General features: G+C 35.9%; 1 protein-coding gene across 2 annotated transcripts in view; it reads left to right on the top strand.

The window, feature by feature from the left end:
- The first annotated feature begins 594 nt into the window (after positions 1–594).
- LOC117400005 (potassium voltage-gated channel subfamily G member 2-like) overlaps positions 595–15501 on the top strand; it is a 32226-nt gene continuing 17319 nt past the window's right edge. The window contains exons 1-2 of one of the 2 annotated variants that reach the window (XM_033999464.2): positions 595–1335; positions 6489–7335. In XM_033999464.2, the coding sequence (XP_033855355.1) occupies positions 6574–7335 (762 nt within the window). In that variant the 5' untranslated portion in view covers positions 595–1335; positions 6489–6573. Of the gene's footprint in view, positions 1336–4394; positions 6163–6488; positions 7336–15501 lie in introns of those variants that run through there. The other variant, XM_059022316.1, reaches the window with a different exon arrangement.

Raw genomic sequence — 15501 nt, 5'->3', positions numbered from 1 at the left:
TAAATTGTTGTTGGCAGACAGGTTTTCTCACATTAAAATATTGCCTAGCCTACTAGACGATTGTAAATCTCTTTTTTGACAACACTGAATCATTCCTTCTCTTGTTTGGGATCAGTGAAACCACATTTAGCTGCCTTTCAGAAGTGGATGTCACTTTTTTCTGTTGGCAGGAGCTTTGTTTTTAATATTTAATGTTTTTTTTTTTTTTTTTTTGTTATTAATGCACGAATCCCTAAGTGTCCCTAATTGTAAGAAGCAATTGCAAAAACCTAGTTGCTCTTATTTAGCGTGGACAGCATGCCAGTTTACCAGCATGTTTATGAGTGCTGCATTCTTAACACAGTCGTTGGTATTGTTTGGAGAATGGCGTGGCAAGAAACAGCAGAAACTTAAAATAAATAAATAAATACATAAATAAATAAATAAATAAATAAAAAAGCGTGCACTATTATTGTAGTTTACTGTCACCCATTGTCACTTTAAGCATCAGAGAAATAAGTGGAGACGCAGTTGTTATTGAAGTAAATGGCAACCTGACGTCATAAAGCATATTTTGGATGACTCTCGTGCGTTGCCAGATTGCCAGTGGGCGCGTTAAGTAAGTGAGCCGCTCAGAGCAGCCCAGTGAAAGAACCCACTTAACGGTATGCTCAGTTCCGCTCCCCGAGCAGCTCAGAGCGCTGCAGAGTAGATATAATCGGTGATCTGAGTGAGCGGAACAATCCTCGCTCTGAGCCGCTCAGTTACTTCACGCACCCAGAATTTTCTTTCGTGTCTCCCACCTAGGTTTATGGTTTGCCCTATATTGAGCCACAAAGGAAGCCCGGAAAACCATGCCTCTGAAGTGCTGGTACAACTTCTGATTGTACACGCTGGGAGCTACTGCTGGGAAAGCTGAGATTCAACCGACCTGGAGAAGGTTTTGTTTTTAAAGGACAATATGCAGACTTGGCGTGCACTGGAAAGCTTGTTTAATCTGTAAAAGAAAAAAAAGACGCGTTTTCTTCTTTCTTTCTGAACCACGACGAACAAACCTGCTTTACCAGTTTATTTTTTTCTTCCACCACTGCATCAAAATAAACTTTCAACCTACAGACTACTTCTGTGAAACTTTCTTTTAAAAGACTGAAAAGGGACCGTTACCTGACAAAGCAACCTACACCTCCCCTAGAATAAATAAATAAACAAACAAATAACTCCTTGGACATCTCCAAAATGTTAGAGATATCCGGGATGGGTCGTTCCGTGATGAATGCATTGTCTTGTTGTATTAAAGAGGTCTTGTTGAACAGTAATGCGGTTTTATGCTGAATGTACGGCGGTATCTAAGGAAAGGTAAGAAGCATTACGAGTGACTTATACCAATGATTTTGTAATAATACAAAATGCATACATTTTACTATGCAGAATTTGGTACAGTAAATTTACATTTGAAAGTATAAAGTGTTTTTATAAGATTTTCACTGCCTTTAGTGTGTAAACCGAGGATGTTAAAAACGGGAATATTCCGCATCAATATTCCTTTATACTTACTATATATGCAATATTAAGTATATTATTATTATTATTATTATTATTATTATTATTATTATTATTATTATTATTATTATTATTATTATTATTTATTTATTTATTTATTTATTTATTTATTTATTTATTTCTTAGCAGACGCCCTTATCCAGAGCGACTTACAATCGTAAGCAAATACATTTCAAGTGTTACACTACAAGTAATACAATAAGAGCAAGAAATACAATAACTTTTGTTCAAGCAAAGTACAAGTGTGACAAACCATAATTCAATAATACAGCAGATAATAGTGATAGTTACATCAGGATATGATTAAATAGTGATAGTTACATCAGGATATGATTAAATACAAAATACTACAGGTTAAACACTTGGCAGATACAGTATTCTGAAGTACAGGATTAAATGCAGTAAAATAGGGGGCAGATAAGAGCAAAATAAAGCACATTTAAATGAAGGGTGATAGTGTCCCAGGATACAAACAGAGGAGTTCTACAGGTGCTGTTTGAAGAGGTGAGTCTTAAGGAGGCGCTGGAATGTGGTCAGGGACTGGGCAGTCCTGACATCTGTAGGAAGGTCGTTCCACCACTGCGGAGCAAGGGTGGAGAAGGAGCGGGCTCGGGAGGCAGGGGAGCGTAGCGGAGGTAGAGCCAGTCTTCTAGTGCAGGCGGAGCGGAGAGGTCGAGTGGGGGTGTAGGGAGAGATGAGGGTCTGGAGGTAGCTGGGTGCAGTCTGGTCAAGGCATCTGTAGGCTAGTACAAGAGTCTTGAACTGGATGCGAGCGGTGATCGGGAGCCAGTGGAGCGAGCGGAGTAGTGGAGTAGCGTGGGCGAAGCGAGGTAGAGAGAACACCAGGCGAGCAGCAGAGTTCTGGATGAGCAGGAGGGAGTTGCAGTAGTCTAGGCGGGAGAGTACCAGGGCCTTCACCAGTTCACCAGTATTCATAAAGTACTGGTGAAGTAAAGCTTCACCCTAGCTTTATAACAGAATATTCCACTTCAAACTTAAAATAAAAAATGACAGAAAGGGACAGGAACAGCGAGATACTACAATGTGCACATGTTCTCAATTAGGCCTATCTTAATGTTTCCTTAATTATGTTGCGAGAGTCTCTCATACAGAATACGGTAGTTCGGGTAAGACCAACCCTGTTTTAGGACTGCACCGACTTGTTCCAGATTGGGTCGACCAGTTTACGAATTCTCGTTTGGTTCAGGGGAGATTTGTGTTTGTAGAAAAAATGTGTTTCAGCAATATGTTCTAGGATAATTTAGAGAACCGATAAGTATCACATTAAAAAAGAAAGAAAAAGAAAGAAAGAAAGAAAGAAAGAAGTCACGTTTCCCAAGGATTGATTTAAATCCAAAATAGGTTAATATGTGCACTACCCGGTTATATGTGCAATATGCGTTAAATGAATTAATATTTTGCACTAGGTACATCTATTGTGTTTGTGGGTTGTGTAAAATCCGTGAGATGTACAATGTTTTGATCTGAGTGAGGGCTTCGAGTGTTTCCAACTCGCTAAGTAGAGCAGCTTTGTAGTCCTAATAAGGGCAATGTGTGGCTTCAAAAGAATATTGGCCAGTGGAATAGATGATAAAGAGCCAATATATTTAATTATTTGTATCTGTAGTTCCCTCAACAATACACAACATTTTATATAGATTGTGATTTATTATAGTGTATTTTTCCGTTTATTTATAACTAAATGAGTGATACATTGCATTCGCCATATGTATACAGTATGCCTTACATGTATATACAAAAAAAAGGGTCGACTTTTCCTTTAACTCATACTGCTGCAATTAGTAGTTGCAGTCTGGTTTGGTGGTGTGTGTGAGTGTGTGTATAGAGGAGCTAGCTAAAACTATTCAGCAAACATCGGATTGCTGCTTCAACTTGTTATTGAAATGGGGTTCCATTAGTTTAAAGGGACTTTCAAAGATGTTACTTTAGTAATGTTTAGCAAACTCCACCAGGAATACATTTTTATTAGTCTATGAACAGGATTATACAGCTAATATATATATATATATATATATATATATATATATATATATATATATATATATATATATATATATATATTATATATATATATATATATATATATATATATATATATATATATATAGGGGTGATATTCTCAACAAAAAAGTGCAGGTACTCATATTCACAGGCAGGTGTATACATTAAAAAAAATAAACTGAAAATACTGAAAGCTTTGTACCCTGTGCTTGTATCACTCAGTCATGTACTGTAATATAACACTTAAGTTAAACCTTAAATGACAAGCATTAAGAAATATTACACTATGCAGTAAGTGCTGTAGAGAAGGAGTTTTGTTTCAAGAAATCCTAAAAAAGGGCTGATATGTTTTAAAAAATGGTATAAAAAATAACAACTGTGCACAAAATGGGCTAAAATACTCCTCATATTTATTATGTAACAGGCACTACTACTACTAATGATGTACGTGGCCATTTTAATCTCCATAGTATTCTCTGAAAGCATCCCCATTCTTTCCAGACCCTGAGTACTCACCTACAACAGGACCTGGCCATGCTACAATAATAGCCTTGGATTAGAACATATATCCCTGTTTCTTTTATTTATTTTGTACTTATTACTTATCTTACAATAATATGTTCTGTGTGCTTCTCTGTTTTGTTTCAGTATAGATTAATTACCATGATCTATTCCAGAAAAAGATTTTTCAGGCAGAAACAGTATAAAAGTAGACTTTTTAAATGTAATAAATGGTATTGTGGTTTCTGCTCAAGAAACAAAGTGGCAAAATACACATTTTCATAAAGTAATATCATTACTGTGGTTGACTTCTGCCTTTTAGATGTGCATGCAAGTGAAAACTCACATTTAACTTAAATAAACTCTTCAAAATGTTTTAGAAAAGGAGGCATTGTACAAAGAAAAAACACACATCACTGCTTTGGTTTTCATTTATTACAGACCTCATAACAGAAAATACTAGGATAACCACAAAACAAAACATTGATCTCTATGCTTAACATGTACCTTGCAAGTTGGGCCAGTGTTTGAAAAGTGTGAAGCACACCTCCAAGTCGCGGTATACATACTGGTCTTTTGCACTTGCATGTCACCTCTGAAAAGCAATACAAATGTTTCTCACAATTGGAGTATATGAGCTATCGGTTTTATCAGAAAAGTATATATACGTAAAAATTCTAATAACATGAATTATTCATTCATAATCCAGTTATTTCATCCATGTTTTTAAAATAATTTCAGGTAATGAAAGAGATATCATTGAGCAGTAAATAGTTAAATAGATAGATACCTGGCTGTTCCAAGTACCAGTATTTCAGTTTTTAAAACTTTTTTATTGTTGTTTTGAACCCAGCACAAAGACATGTCTCCCAACTGTAACATTGCTTTACACGGTAATAGTAAACAAAGACAGTTATTCTTTAATTTGAGAATCTATTAAAAAAAAAAAGTGTTCCTGTACCTTAAATGCTGTCACAATATTTACTTCAGTTGCCTTGTCACATTTTATATCATTTAAATATATGTTAGTGGCATAAAATAACATTGCTTGGTATAACATTACGGTATAACAATAGAGCATTATTTGCTTGGCATAACTGCTTAGTAACTGGGCACTACAGAATTGTACTTATTTCAAATCCATTAAAGAAAATACCCTAATGTAAAAGTTTACCAAACAGGTCAGCCAAGTGAGGTATAGTAAAGCATATTAAAAACAGGAAACCCTAGTCAATTTAAATGTTTAGAGGGGGGTAGTTGTACATGAATGCTGCAAAAAGCGCGTGAATTGCCTAAAGTGAAATTCTACTGTTTTTACAGCCATACTTCTAATGCGTGAATGACAAATATGTTGGTTTTCTTAAAATTCCACACAGATATTTCATGCATTCCTAAAACACATTCAGTGGCATTTTGTTTGGAATAATTGTCAAAACATCACTGATGTTTGATTGATTTGCACATCGTTCGTAAAACCACTTTGAAGATATGTGAGTGCCATTTAGAGTATGGAGTTCAATAACCCTTATATAAACCAGTCTAATGGTAAGTGAAGTTTGTACTAATAACATGCATATACCAGTTGCAATTATATTTACAGAACTGTTATCTAACTAATTCATCCATATCAATACATTATCCTTGACAGCCGAATGTAATTAACAGAAGCATTTAGATTTATCTGGTAAAAAGTCTGATATATGGCAGTATTGTGACACAAAGTGCTACTGCTTTACCATGAGCAAACCTTACATTTTAAAATTTTTAATACAAATGCTCTACTCCTGCACTTTTTGTATCAGTTGTCTAAGTATATCAGAAGAATGCTAGAACACAATATTTTAAATGTTGTCTCAAGGCTAAACCAGCCATTTCAACCAAGAACATAGCCCTAGTCCAATTATAACAGCCTTACTCCCCCCACAAACTGTATAATACAAGTCTGCCTCAGTTCTAAATGGGTCAGTGCTTTGAATGTTTTTCTGCACCGTGTCAAAAAATATGTTTTTTTAGATCAAGAATTTGAACAGCTTGATACAGAGAAATACAGGGCCACATTTAATTACATTTGCATGGAAACTACTGACACATGACAACACAGTAAGTCAACACAGCTTGGTATAATCTAATGGTATATATATATATATATATATATATATATATATATATATATATATATATATATATATATATATATATATATATATATAATAGCCTGAAATTTGTTGTAGAAATACAAATGCTGATTGATTTTATTTAGATGCAATGTACATGGCATATTCACAACAGGAGTTTATTTTAAAGATGTATGTTTCTATATATATATATATATATATATATTTACAAAATGTTATACCCAATGACCTGCTTCTAATTTGTTGTGCAAAACTTTCTTCCCCTCACATGCATTTTCTGTTATATTGCAGATAACAGAATTACCTTTGAATGGGTGGCTTCACTAAAGTCAAACAATTTCCCTGAAGATGTGCTGGTAAAAAAACGCTTGCACAAATGTATCAGGAAATGGCACTGTTATCCAGCAGCATGGACCGGCAGTTTTCAACCTACTCATTTAACCCACTTGAGAACATGCATGAGATCCGCACAAAGAAAGGGGTCTTTTACAAAAAAGCCAAGCTTCTCAGTCAAGGGGAAGACCTCTACTGCATATCCCACTTGGAGGACAACAGGACAGGGTATGTAATCATTAATGTGGGGGGGATCAAGTATAGGATTCCCTGGACCACACTGGAGGAGTTTCCTTTAACCAGGCTGGGGAAATTAAAAACCTGCAACAACTACGATGAGATAATGGACATCTGTGACGACTACGATGTGAGCTGCAATGAGTTTTTCTTCGACCGTAACCCATGTGCCTTTAGGACCATCATGACCTTCTTAGCAGCCGGGAAGCTCAGGCTCCTTCGGGAGATGTGTGCCCTCTCCTTCCAGGAGGAGCTCCTCTACTGGGGCATTGAGGAGAAGAACCTGGAGTGGTGCTGCCTGCGGAAACTGCGCCAGAGGGAGGAGGAGTACGCTGAGGCCAAGAGGGATGAAGAGGAGGTCTTTCCAGTCACTGAAGAACCACAGAGTGCCTTCCAGGAAGATGTCCAGATGGGCGGCTACATGAAGAAACTCGGGGACATGTTGGAGAACCCTCATTCAGGCCTCCCTGGGAAGATCTTTGCTTGTCTCTCAGTCATCTTTGTAACCATCACTGCTGTGACCTTGTGCATCAGTACAATGCCAGACCTCAGAGAAGAAGAAGAAAGGGTAGGGAATTATTATTAAGTATTCTTTGTATAATCTCTTTCACGCTCTTGTTTTTCCTTGCAGGCAGTTAATGTCTGCATCAGAGGTATTTAGTCAGGATCTGTATCTGTCAATTTTATCTGCTTATCTATTGTGGTATGGTACATTCCTCAGCACACTTTCTTGAAGGTTTTCTGGTGGCATTGTTTTTGGAAGTGCCTGACTTGTATGATGATTTTATTTCATTAACTCTAACCCTTTAATGTTTTGCAACCAGTATGTATTTCGTGAATTTGGTCCATGGTCTCTTAATAATAATGTGTAGGTTAATTATACAACAGGATCAGGATCTTGTTTGCCAAGAGATGGTTGACTTGCTGGATTGGCAATAGAGCATTAAGCATAAAAGGCCAATTTAGGTCTTTGCTGTACTGCAAAGGCTGTTTTTGCTGTTTCAATCATAAAACTAATGACAGAATTTCAATACACAGAGTTCCTCTCCCTTCAATAGAAGATTGCAATCCATGTGTAATGAACTACTATATCAGTTCCATACTCTCCCATGCCTTCTTGATTATTATTTATTTCTTATTTCTTAGCAGACGCCCTTATCCAGGGCGACTTACAATTGTTACAAGATATCACATTATACATTATTTCACATTATACAGATATCACATTATTTTTACATACAATTACCCATTTATACAGTTGGGTTTTTACTGGAGCAATCTAGGTAAAGTACCTTGCTCAAGGGTACAACAGCAGTGTCCCCCACTGGGGAGTGAACCCACAACCCTCTGGTCAAGAGTCCAGAGCCCTAACCACTACTCCACACTGCTGCATATCCATCTAAACTACTGTTAGAACAGCCAACAGATCACCAGCATAATATATATGCTGTTTGCAGTTGGAAGTGACTGTGTATTGCCTTATTCGGGGCTCATGTTAATGTGAGTTGGCAACAATGCAATCTACACTGAATGATGATATTAGATAAAGCTCAAAATAATTAAAAAACCAAGATAATCTAGCTTCTTTACAAAGTAACACAGATTTGCAACAGATTATCCTCAAAGAAATATTTCTTTGAACAAAATGGCATATAAATTGTAGGCCCTCCCTTAAGATCCAATCATAATGCTTTTTAATGCAAAAATAATAATGTATAAGACAGATGTCCTTGATTAATCAGTCAATGCTATAAATGCATTTAGTAGGAAAAATAATGGTTATCAGGGACTATTCTCTCTCTCTCTCTCTCTCTCTCTCTCTCTCTCTCTCTCTCTCTATATATATATATATATATATATATATATATATATATATATATATATATATAATGATACACGCATTATTATAGTACATTATAGATACAATACATACAGTATACATACATTACATATATTTGGAAAAACACTGAAACTTGGTATTAACATTAACAAGTTATTGGGAATGTCAGATTGTGGGAATATATGGAGGTGTCTGTGGCTGTATGTCACACTTATATTCTTGTATCTTGAGAACACCAGAAGGTATTCCACATGCTGTAAATCAGTCATTTTGAAATACTTTACCATGATGCTAACACCTTATTTGCTTACCCTAATAAAATGTAGGTCTTTCCACTTATTAAACTATGCATTTCCATTTCCTATTCCATACTAGGGGTGTGCAGATACTTGGAAATCAGATACTTGGAATTCCCTTTATCCTATTGTTGGCAGGGTTTAAATGAAACCAAAACAAGCCTTTTAAATGGTGTTCATTAAAAAAATAGAACAGCTACCTTTCTCTGGTTTGCCATTAATTACACAATTACCAATCAATGACTATGAACTTCCTCATCGAGTCATTTAAAAGCTGTTCCTTTCACCAATATGTCACGAAATTAGCAAATGCCACTCACTATACGTACACTTGACCTTTCCTTATACCTTCCTTAAAAGCTCATCACTCCAACTGAATTACCTAGCACTGTGTACTGGGAGATGTATTTGTTTGTCGAGTTTAATCAGAGGTTAAAGACTTCAATCCCACAATTCACTGCAGAGATTACACTTCTCGTTGGAAATGAGCAAAGTCAGCATCAGGAATAGATTGGAAAAGTTATGACAAACAAGCAAGGCAATTTACATTCTGCATGTGAACCTTTGAGTATTCATTTGGTAGGCAGTCCAGCCAGGTGCATTGTAGGTGATTGAATACCGGTGCTGGCACTGCAAATACAAAGAAAATTACATCTACATCTGGAACCAACTCCCCAGTAATGTTGTTGAAGCTGACACCCTGAGATCCTTCAAGAAGCTGCTTGATGAGATTCTGGGATCAATAAGCTACTAACAACCAAACGAGCAAGATGGGCTGAATGGCCTCCTCTCGTTTGTAAACTTTCTTATGTTCTTATGTTCTTACAGGAAACAAGGCTAGGTTGTTTAATAATGGACTGAAATGCCATTGAGTCAGTATGTTATATAGCAATGCAATACAAAAACAAACCAGACACAAGTGATATAGCTACTTGTCAGCAGCTCAAAGTTCATGTATAGTTTATGGATTTTCTAAATGTTTATTAGTATCGTGTATAGTTTATGGATTTTCTAAACTTTTATTAGTAGCAAACTAAAAGGAGAAGTTAACACATTCAACGGTGACGACCTTAGTGAAGTATTTTCAAAAATAAGCAGTACTCTAGTTTCTGAACCAGCACTACTGAAAAGGGGAAATGGTAGATGAATAGGGGACATACCTATTTAGGACAGTTGTGGAATCAAGTTTACACCTTCCATAAACAAAAAAAAAACAAAACTCTCAAGTTTTTGGTTTAACCATGCCCTTAAAAATAATGTATTCCCCCCCCCCCCCACACACACTTTGAATATGGGGGGGGCAAATTATATATTTTGCCCCTCCACTTTTTTCCGTTCATTATATATGTATTGTACCTTGTTGTATTTGGCATTGGTTTGTCTTTAAAATCTTTAAAATAAAATATAATAATGGAAATGTATTCAGAGGATGGGCCACATAAACAATAACAATACATTTTCCCTACACGATCTCTTAGATTTCAGTATATCATCGACTCCATTGGTCTGGGGTAGGTAAACTTCACATACTTCACATCACTTTTTATTTATTTAATTTGGTGCGTAAGGATACCAGAAGTGACAGTGCTGTCGGTGTGTCCGAACGCAGTGCTTACAAAGGTACCACAAACTGTTCCTGTCAGGACACTGCACTCTGATTGGCTATCATATTATTGTTAATAAAACAATGAATAATCCTCTCCCTACACTGAAACTGTAACCTTAAGGTCAGTATCCTATACTGCAGTCATTACACATCTAAAATAGTTCATGTTTGGCAGTGAATAGATGTTTTTGTTACTTTAAAAAAAAGTGACCGGTGGTGTGGACTTATTCAGTTGTCCTGACAGGAACATTTTGTGGTACCTTTGTAAACACTGCAGTATATGGTTGATCAGCACTGCCTGTAAAATTGTCATGAATTAGCTGTTGTTGTGTGAGGGCTGGCATTTAGTGTTTCAGCAAATTAGCACTAAGCATTGCCATGTGAGGGCGGGTGCTTATTGTTTCAACCTATCAGCACCAAGCATTGCCCTGTTATACTGAGCATTTACTTTCTGAATGTCTCGAAGCAGCTGGTTTAGCTGTGATAATTGAGCTTAGCATGTCTGATGGCAAAACGTGAAAAACATTCTCTAGCATCTAGCACTACATTTAAAACAAAGCCAAGCAAGGAATATTTTAACTGTTAACATACATAAGTCAATATATCTATCAATAAACAAGCCAAATAACATTTTGTACATGTTATTGTTTGTGTTTGTTTAGCACTTCCCTTTAATAAGCTTCATTTTGGAATTATAGCTAATTGCAGTTGCATTGTGCAGATACACCACAGGAACTGGTTCTGCCATTTGGTGCTGCTTGTGTTTGTAATTAATAAATGCTCAGTGAGTAATTATTCTATATTTTATGTTGAAACACCTGTCCAATTTTGTGGGTTTACTATTACAAAAAGTGTAACTTGAAAAGATTGAACAGTAAAAATTATGTTTACTAGAGCTTCTTAGCAAAAAGAATGTTTGCCTCGCTTTGCTCGACAGTTCTTCTTTACCCTGCCCCCCCCCCCCCCCAACACACACACACACACACACACACACACACACACACACACACACACACACACACACACACACACACACTATTAAACAAAGTTAGGCTCCCCCTGGTTCCAAACAGTATTGACTTATAGTACCTTGTCAGAACAAGAACCTTTTTAACTTTTTACAAAACAACCTGTCTGTTTTTCTCATTAAAAAAATAGTTTATATTAAGAACTTCATGTCTTCAATTTGTATTGTAGTACTGTACTGCAGTATCCTAAAATAAAACCATATTCAATTATAGTAAAGCCAAGTAAATCATTGTGAAAGCATGGTAGAACACAGGCATAGTAAATAGTATATAATTATCTTGTAACAATTGTAAGTCGCCCTGGATAAGGGCGTCTCCTAAGAAATAAATAATAATAATAATAATAATAAAGAATCATTAAACAAATATATAGAAAAGCTAGTCAAGCAAAATCAATGCAGTGTATAAGCTGTGCAAATGTACGATATACACTTTTATAAGTGCAAGTGTTATGACTGTCCTAATGTATTAAATAAACCAAAACAGCCTTTGTGAGCTTTGTGAAAAAGGTCTGTATTCTGATAATGCACACAAAAAAATCGCTAACCTTCTGTCCTGACTGAAACAAAACCCTGTTTGGAGTCCCAGAGGACTGAAGCTGAGAAACTGCTGTTCCCAATTTAACCTGTTATCATTAATTCTGTTTTGAAAATAAATTGAATTTACAGCAGCTGTATTTGCCTTATGTGTCAACCTGTACAGAAAACTAACAACAAGCTATAAATAGCTACACAGATTGGTTTATAATTTGAAATGTATGCAATTTGGCTCCCAAAACAATATTAGATTCGCCTGAGCCGTGTTTATTTCAAATGAGTCCTTGTTGTGCTGTTGGACGGTATTACCATAATTCTCAGATCATTATGTTCCTTGTTCTTCTGTCTTTTTACATTGTAGCCATGTTATGTCTACATTGATTTACTAGAAATGATACACAAACTAGTCAGAAACAATGCTGACTGAAATGTTGAGGATGAACTAATGTTTGAGTGGATAGAACAGAAGAAATAGGTCACTCCTTATGAAATCAATAAAAAAAAAAACGGCCAGTTTTCACTTGACCTCCGATTTTGAGAAACTTTTGCACCTACTATTGTCTTTGGAAGAAATGGTTACACTGTGAATTGTAGGCCTGAGTGACCTCCCGTTCATGAGATACAGGTCATCAAAGCTTGACCTGATTTGGACACCCACCCTACCTTTACATGGTCGTAACTTCCTCCAGAATTGACATAGAAAGCTGGTGTTGGTGTTGTTTAAAAGCTCTCAAATAGGACTATATATTCATTATATCAAGATTGATGTAAAATACAAGATAAAAAACGTTGTGTGAATCTGTGACCTTTGATCTCACCCAGGTCAAATTGCATAACCTTGGATTTTTGTCAGTTTTTGATAGATTGTAACCTAGACCCTTATCTACATAAAAAAAAAAATCTTCAAGGTTACACGATTTGACCAGGGTGAGGTCAAAGGTCACAGAATCAAACAACTTTTTTATCGTACACCTCACAGAACCATCCATAGAATGAGAAGATAGTGCTATTCGGGAGCTGTAAAATGACACCAAAACTACCTTTCTCTGTCAGTTATGGAGGAAGTTATGACCATGGAAAGGTTGGATGGGGGGTCCAAAATGGGTCAACTTTGATGAGCTGTATCTCATGAACGGGATGTCACTCATTTTTTATTCAATTTTTATCCAAATCAGGATAAAAGGAGGTCAAGGTCGAGATTGATTTCATATGAAATGACCCAAACATAATTAGAGTCCAATTTCTTTAGCAAATTTAAGATACATTTAATTAGTAACATAAGTTGAATTACAAATTTCTAACAGATTTGTAACGCATTATTACATTTTATCAATGGTGCAGGAATATTATTTTTTTATTTAAAAGTACTTAACATGACTTCTTGTAGTTTCATTCGTTTTTGTGCATCATTTACTGATCGTTGATCAATTGTTTTTTTCAAGCACTACTCATGTAATAACTTAAAGTAGTACAGTAATATTTTTCCTGAACATTAGTTTCAGTACCATTACCATTGCTCACCATATTAATAGTGGATTTTTTTGTATTATTATTATTTCTCATACATTTTTTTTCATTTTAAAAATTATGTGAAGGAACATGTTGGTCTGCTCCTATTCAAGTCTACAGCTCTTTCTTTGCTAGACAGCTTCAATTTCCAGTTGTAACTCCACTTAACACATGATGAGCCATCCTGCATTCCTATATTCAGAGAGCCTTTGTCAGTGGATGCATCTGCAACTTTGACACATGTCCCTAAATTTTGAATTGGGGAATACATAAATACAAGAGAATACAGACACTCTGCAGTAATTTCACCTGATCTATATTCTGCAGTTAACTTCATATTAATTACCACATTCTCATTTGTTTCAAGTTCACGCAATGAAATGCTTTAATTTGAAGCCATTAAAAAGAAATTTACAACAAGGGTTTGAAGCGTGCTTCAGTATTCCTCCCAAGAAAGAAAGTACTTTAAAAAAAAAAGATTTACAGCACTTTGAATACATTAAACTCACTATGCTGTTGTCATATTGATTCTCAGTACTTTAGGACTGCAAGTTAGATCATTGTCAGCAGACTAGAGTACTGCAAGTTTCTGGATCCTGATACAAAACAATACAGCTTGATCACTTATAGTTTTTATCATACGCAAGCATCACAAGACGTTGCACAGCAAGCCAAGCAATGAAAAAACAGAAATATCTTCTAGTCCAACTTTAAAAACATGAATGGTCCCTTGATCCTGACTTTGTCTAGGCAAAGAACTGTATAACCCAGGCATGCAGCAGGACTGTCTCCAGGAGGTGGGTGACATGGAAGAATCCCCCGTTGCACATTCCCCTTTATAATTACAATTTCTCACACCTGCGATTCTGTCCGAAGGCTTTTCTACCATCTGTAGATGATACACATTAACACCTTCCTCAATGAATATGAATAATGTTGTCCTTAGCCTAGTAAATTTGCTATCCTTTTTACAGTGTAGACCTGATCAGGCTCCATTATACAATATATGCAATGCAATCTCAAGTATCCAAAACCAGTGATTATTACAACAAATGTGTGTTGCCACAGAGGAATTGCCTTAACCGTTATCTACAGTATGTATTGATACTCATGGTCGATAAATCAGCAAGCACCATATACATAACAGAGAGCAGAGCGGGTGTGATCTGACAATATAAATTATTTTATGAAAAATTCTAATGAGTTACTGTTGCTACAGCAGTATTTTAAAATTACAGCAGCTTGGCAGCTTTGAGGAGGGCTATATAAAATGAAAGATTTTGAGCAGTTGCTACTCCATGCTACCCCAGTTTTATACGGGCTTCATTAAAAATATGGAATTTATATGGCTACTCAATAACTCCGAGTACATGCTTTGACACAGGGTCTTTCTAGTTGTTGCACAACTGTATGCTTCAATTACAGGTGGTGTTCAATCAATGAACATTCCATTTTGCTTCAAGTTTTCAAACCATTTGATCTGACGTGACACAGGCCTAACCCTTGGATAATGCTTTGTTTTTGTTCACAAAAACTCCCATTTCTAGTAAAATCAGTTTTTTCTTTCATCATTCTAGTTTATGGCATTGAACTTGAGTCTTGTAGTTGCTTGGATAAAAAACTACTTCAACAATGTTGTCTGGAGATTAAGGACCCAACACAAGTGGATAAAAAAATGTACAGTTCTATCAAAAACAAAAGCAACATTTTACTACATTGCAACAACCAGACTGCTTTTATGTGACAGAATGGGGATGCATTGTCAGGAGAGTCAGCATGAATCTACCCCTGACCAGTTCCCAGGCAGGTTACAGGCTTCTCTCAGAGCCTTCGATTTAAAAGTCATTTTAATGGTGGTGGAAAAATATGATGAGAAGTTCCACCAAAAACAAAGGACATTGTTTAATTTTTAATAAATA

The sequence above is a fragment of the Acipenser ruthenus genome, chromosome 4 (assembly GCF_902713425.1).
Source record: "Acipenser ruthenus chromosome 4, fAciRut3.2 maternal haplotype, whole genome shotgun sequence".
NCBI classification, from domain to species: domain Eukaryota; kingdom Metazoa; phylum Chordata; class Actinopteri; order Acipenseriformes; family Acipenseridae; genus Acipenser; species Acipenser ruthenus.
Note: the sequence above shows the minus strand (reverse complement) of the source record. Positions and strands in the feature narration are given on the sequence as shown.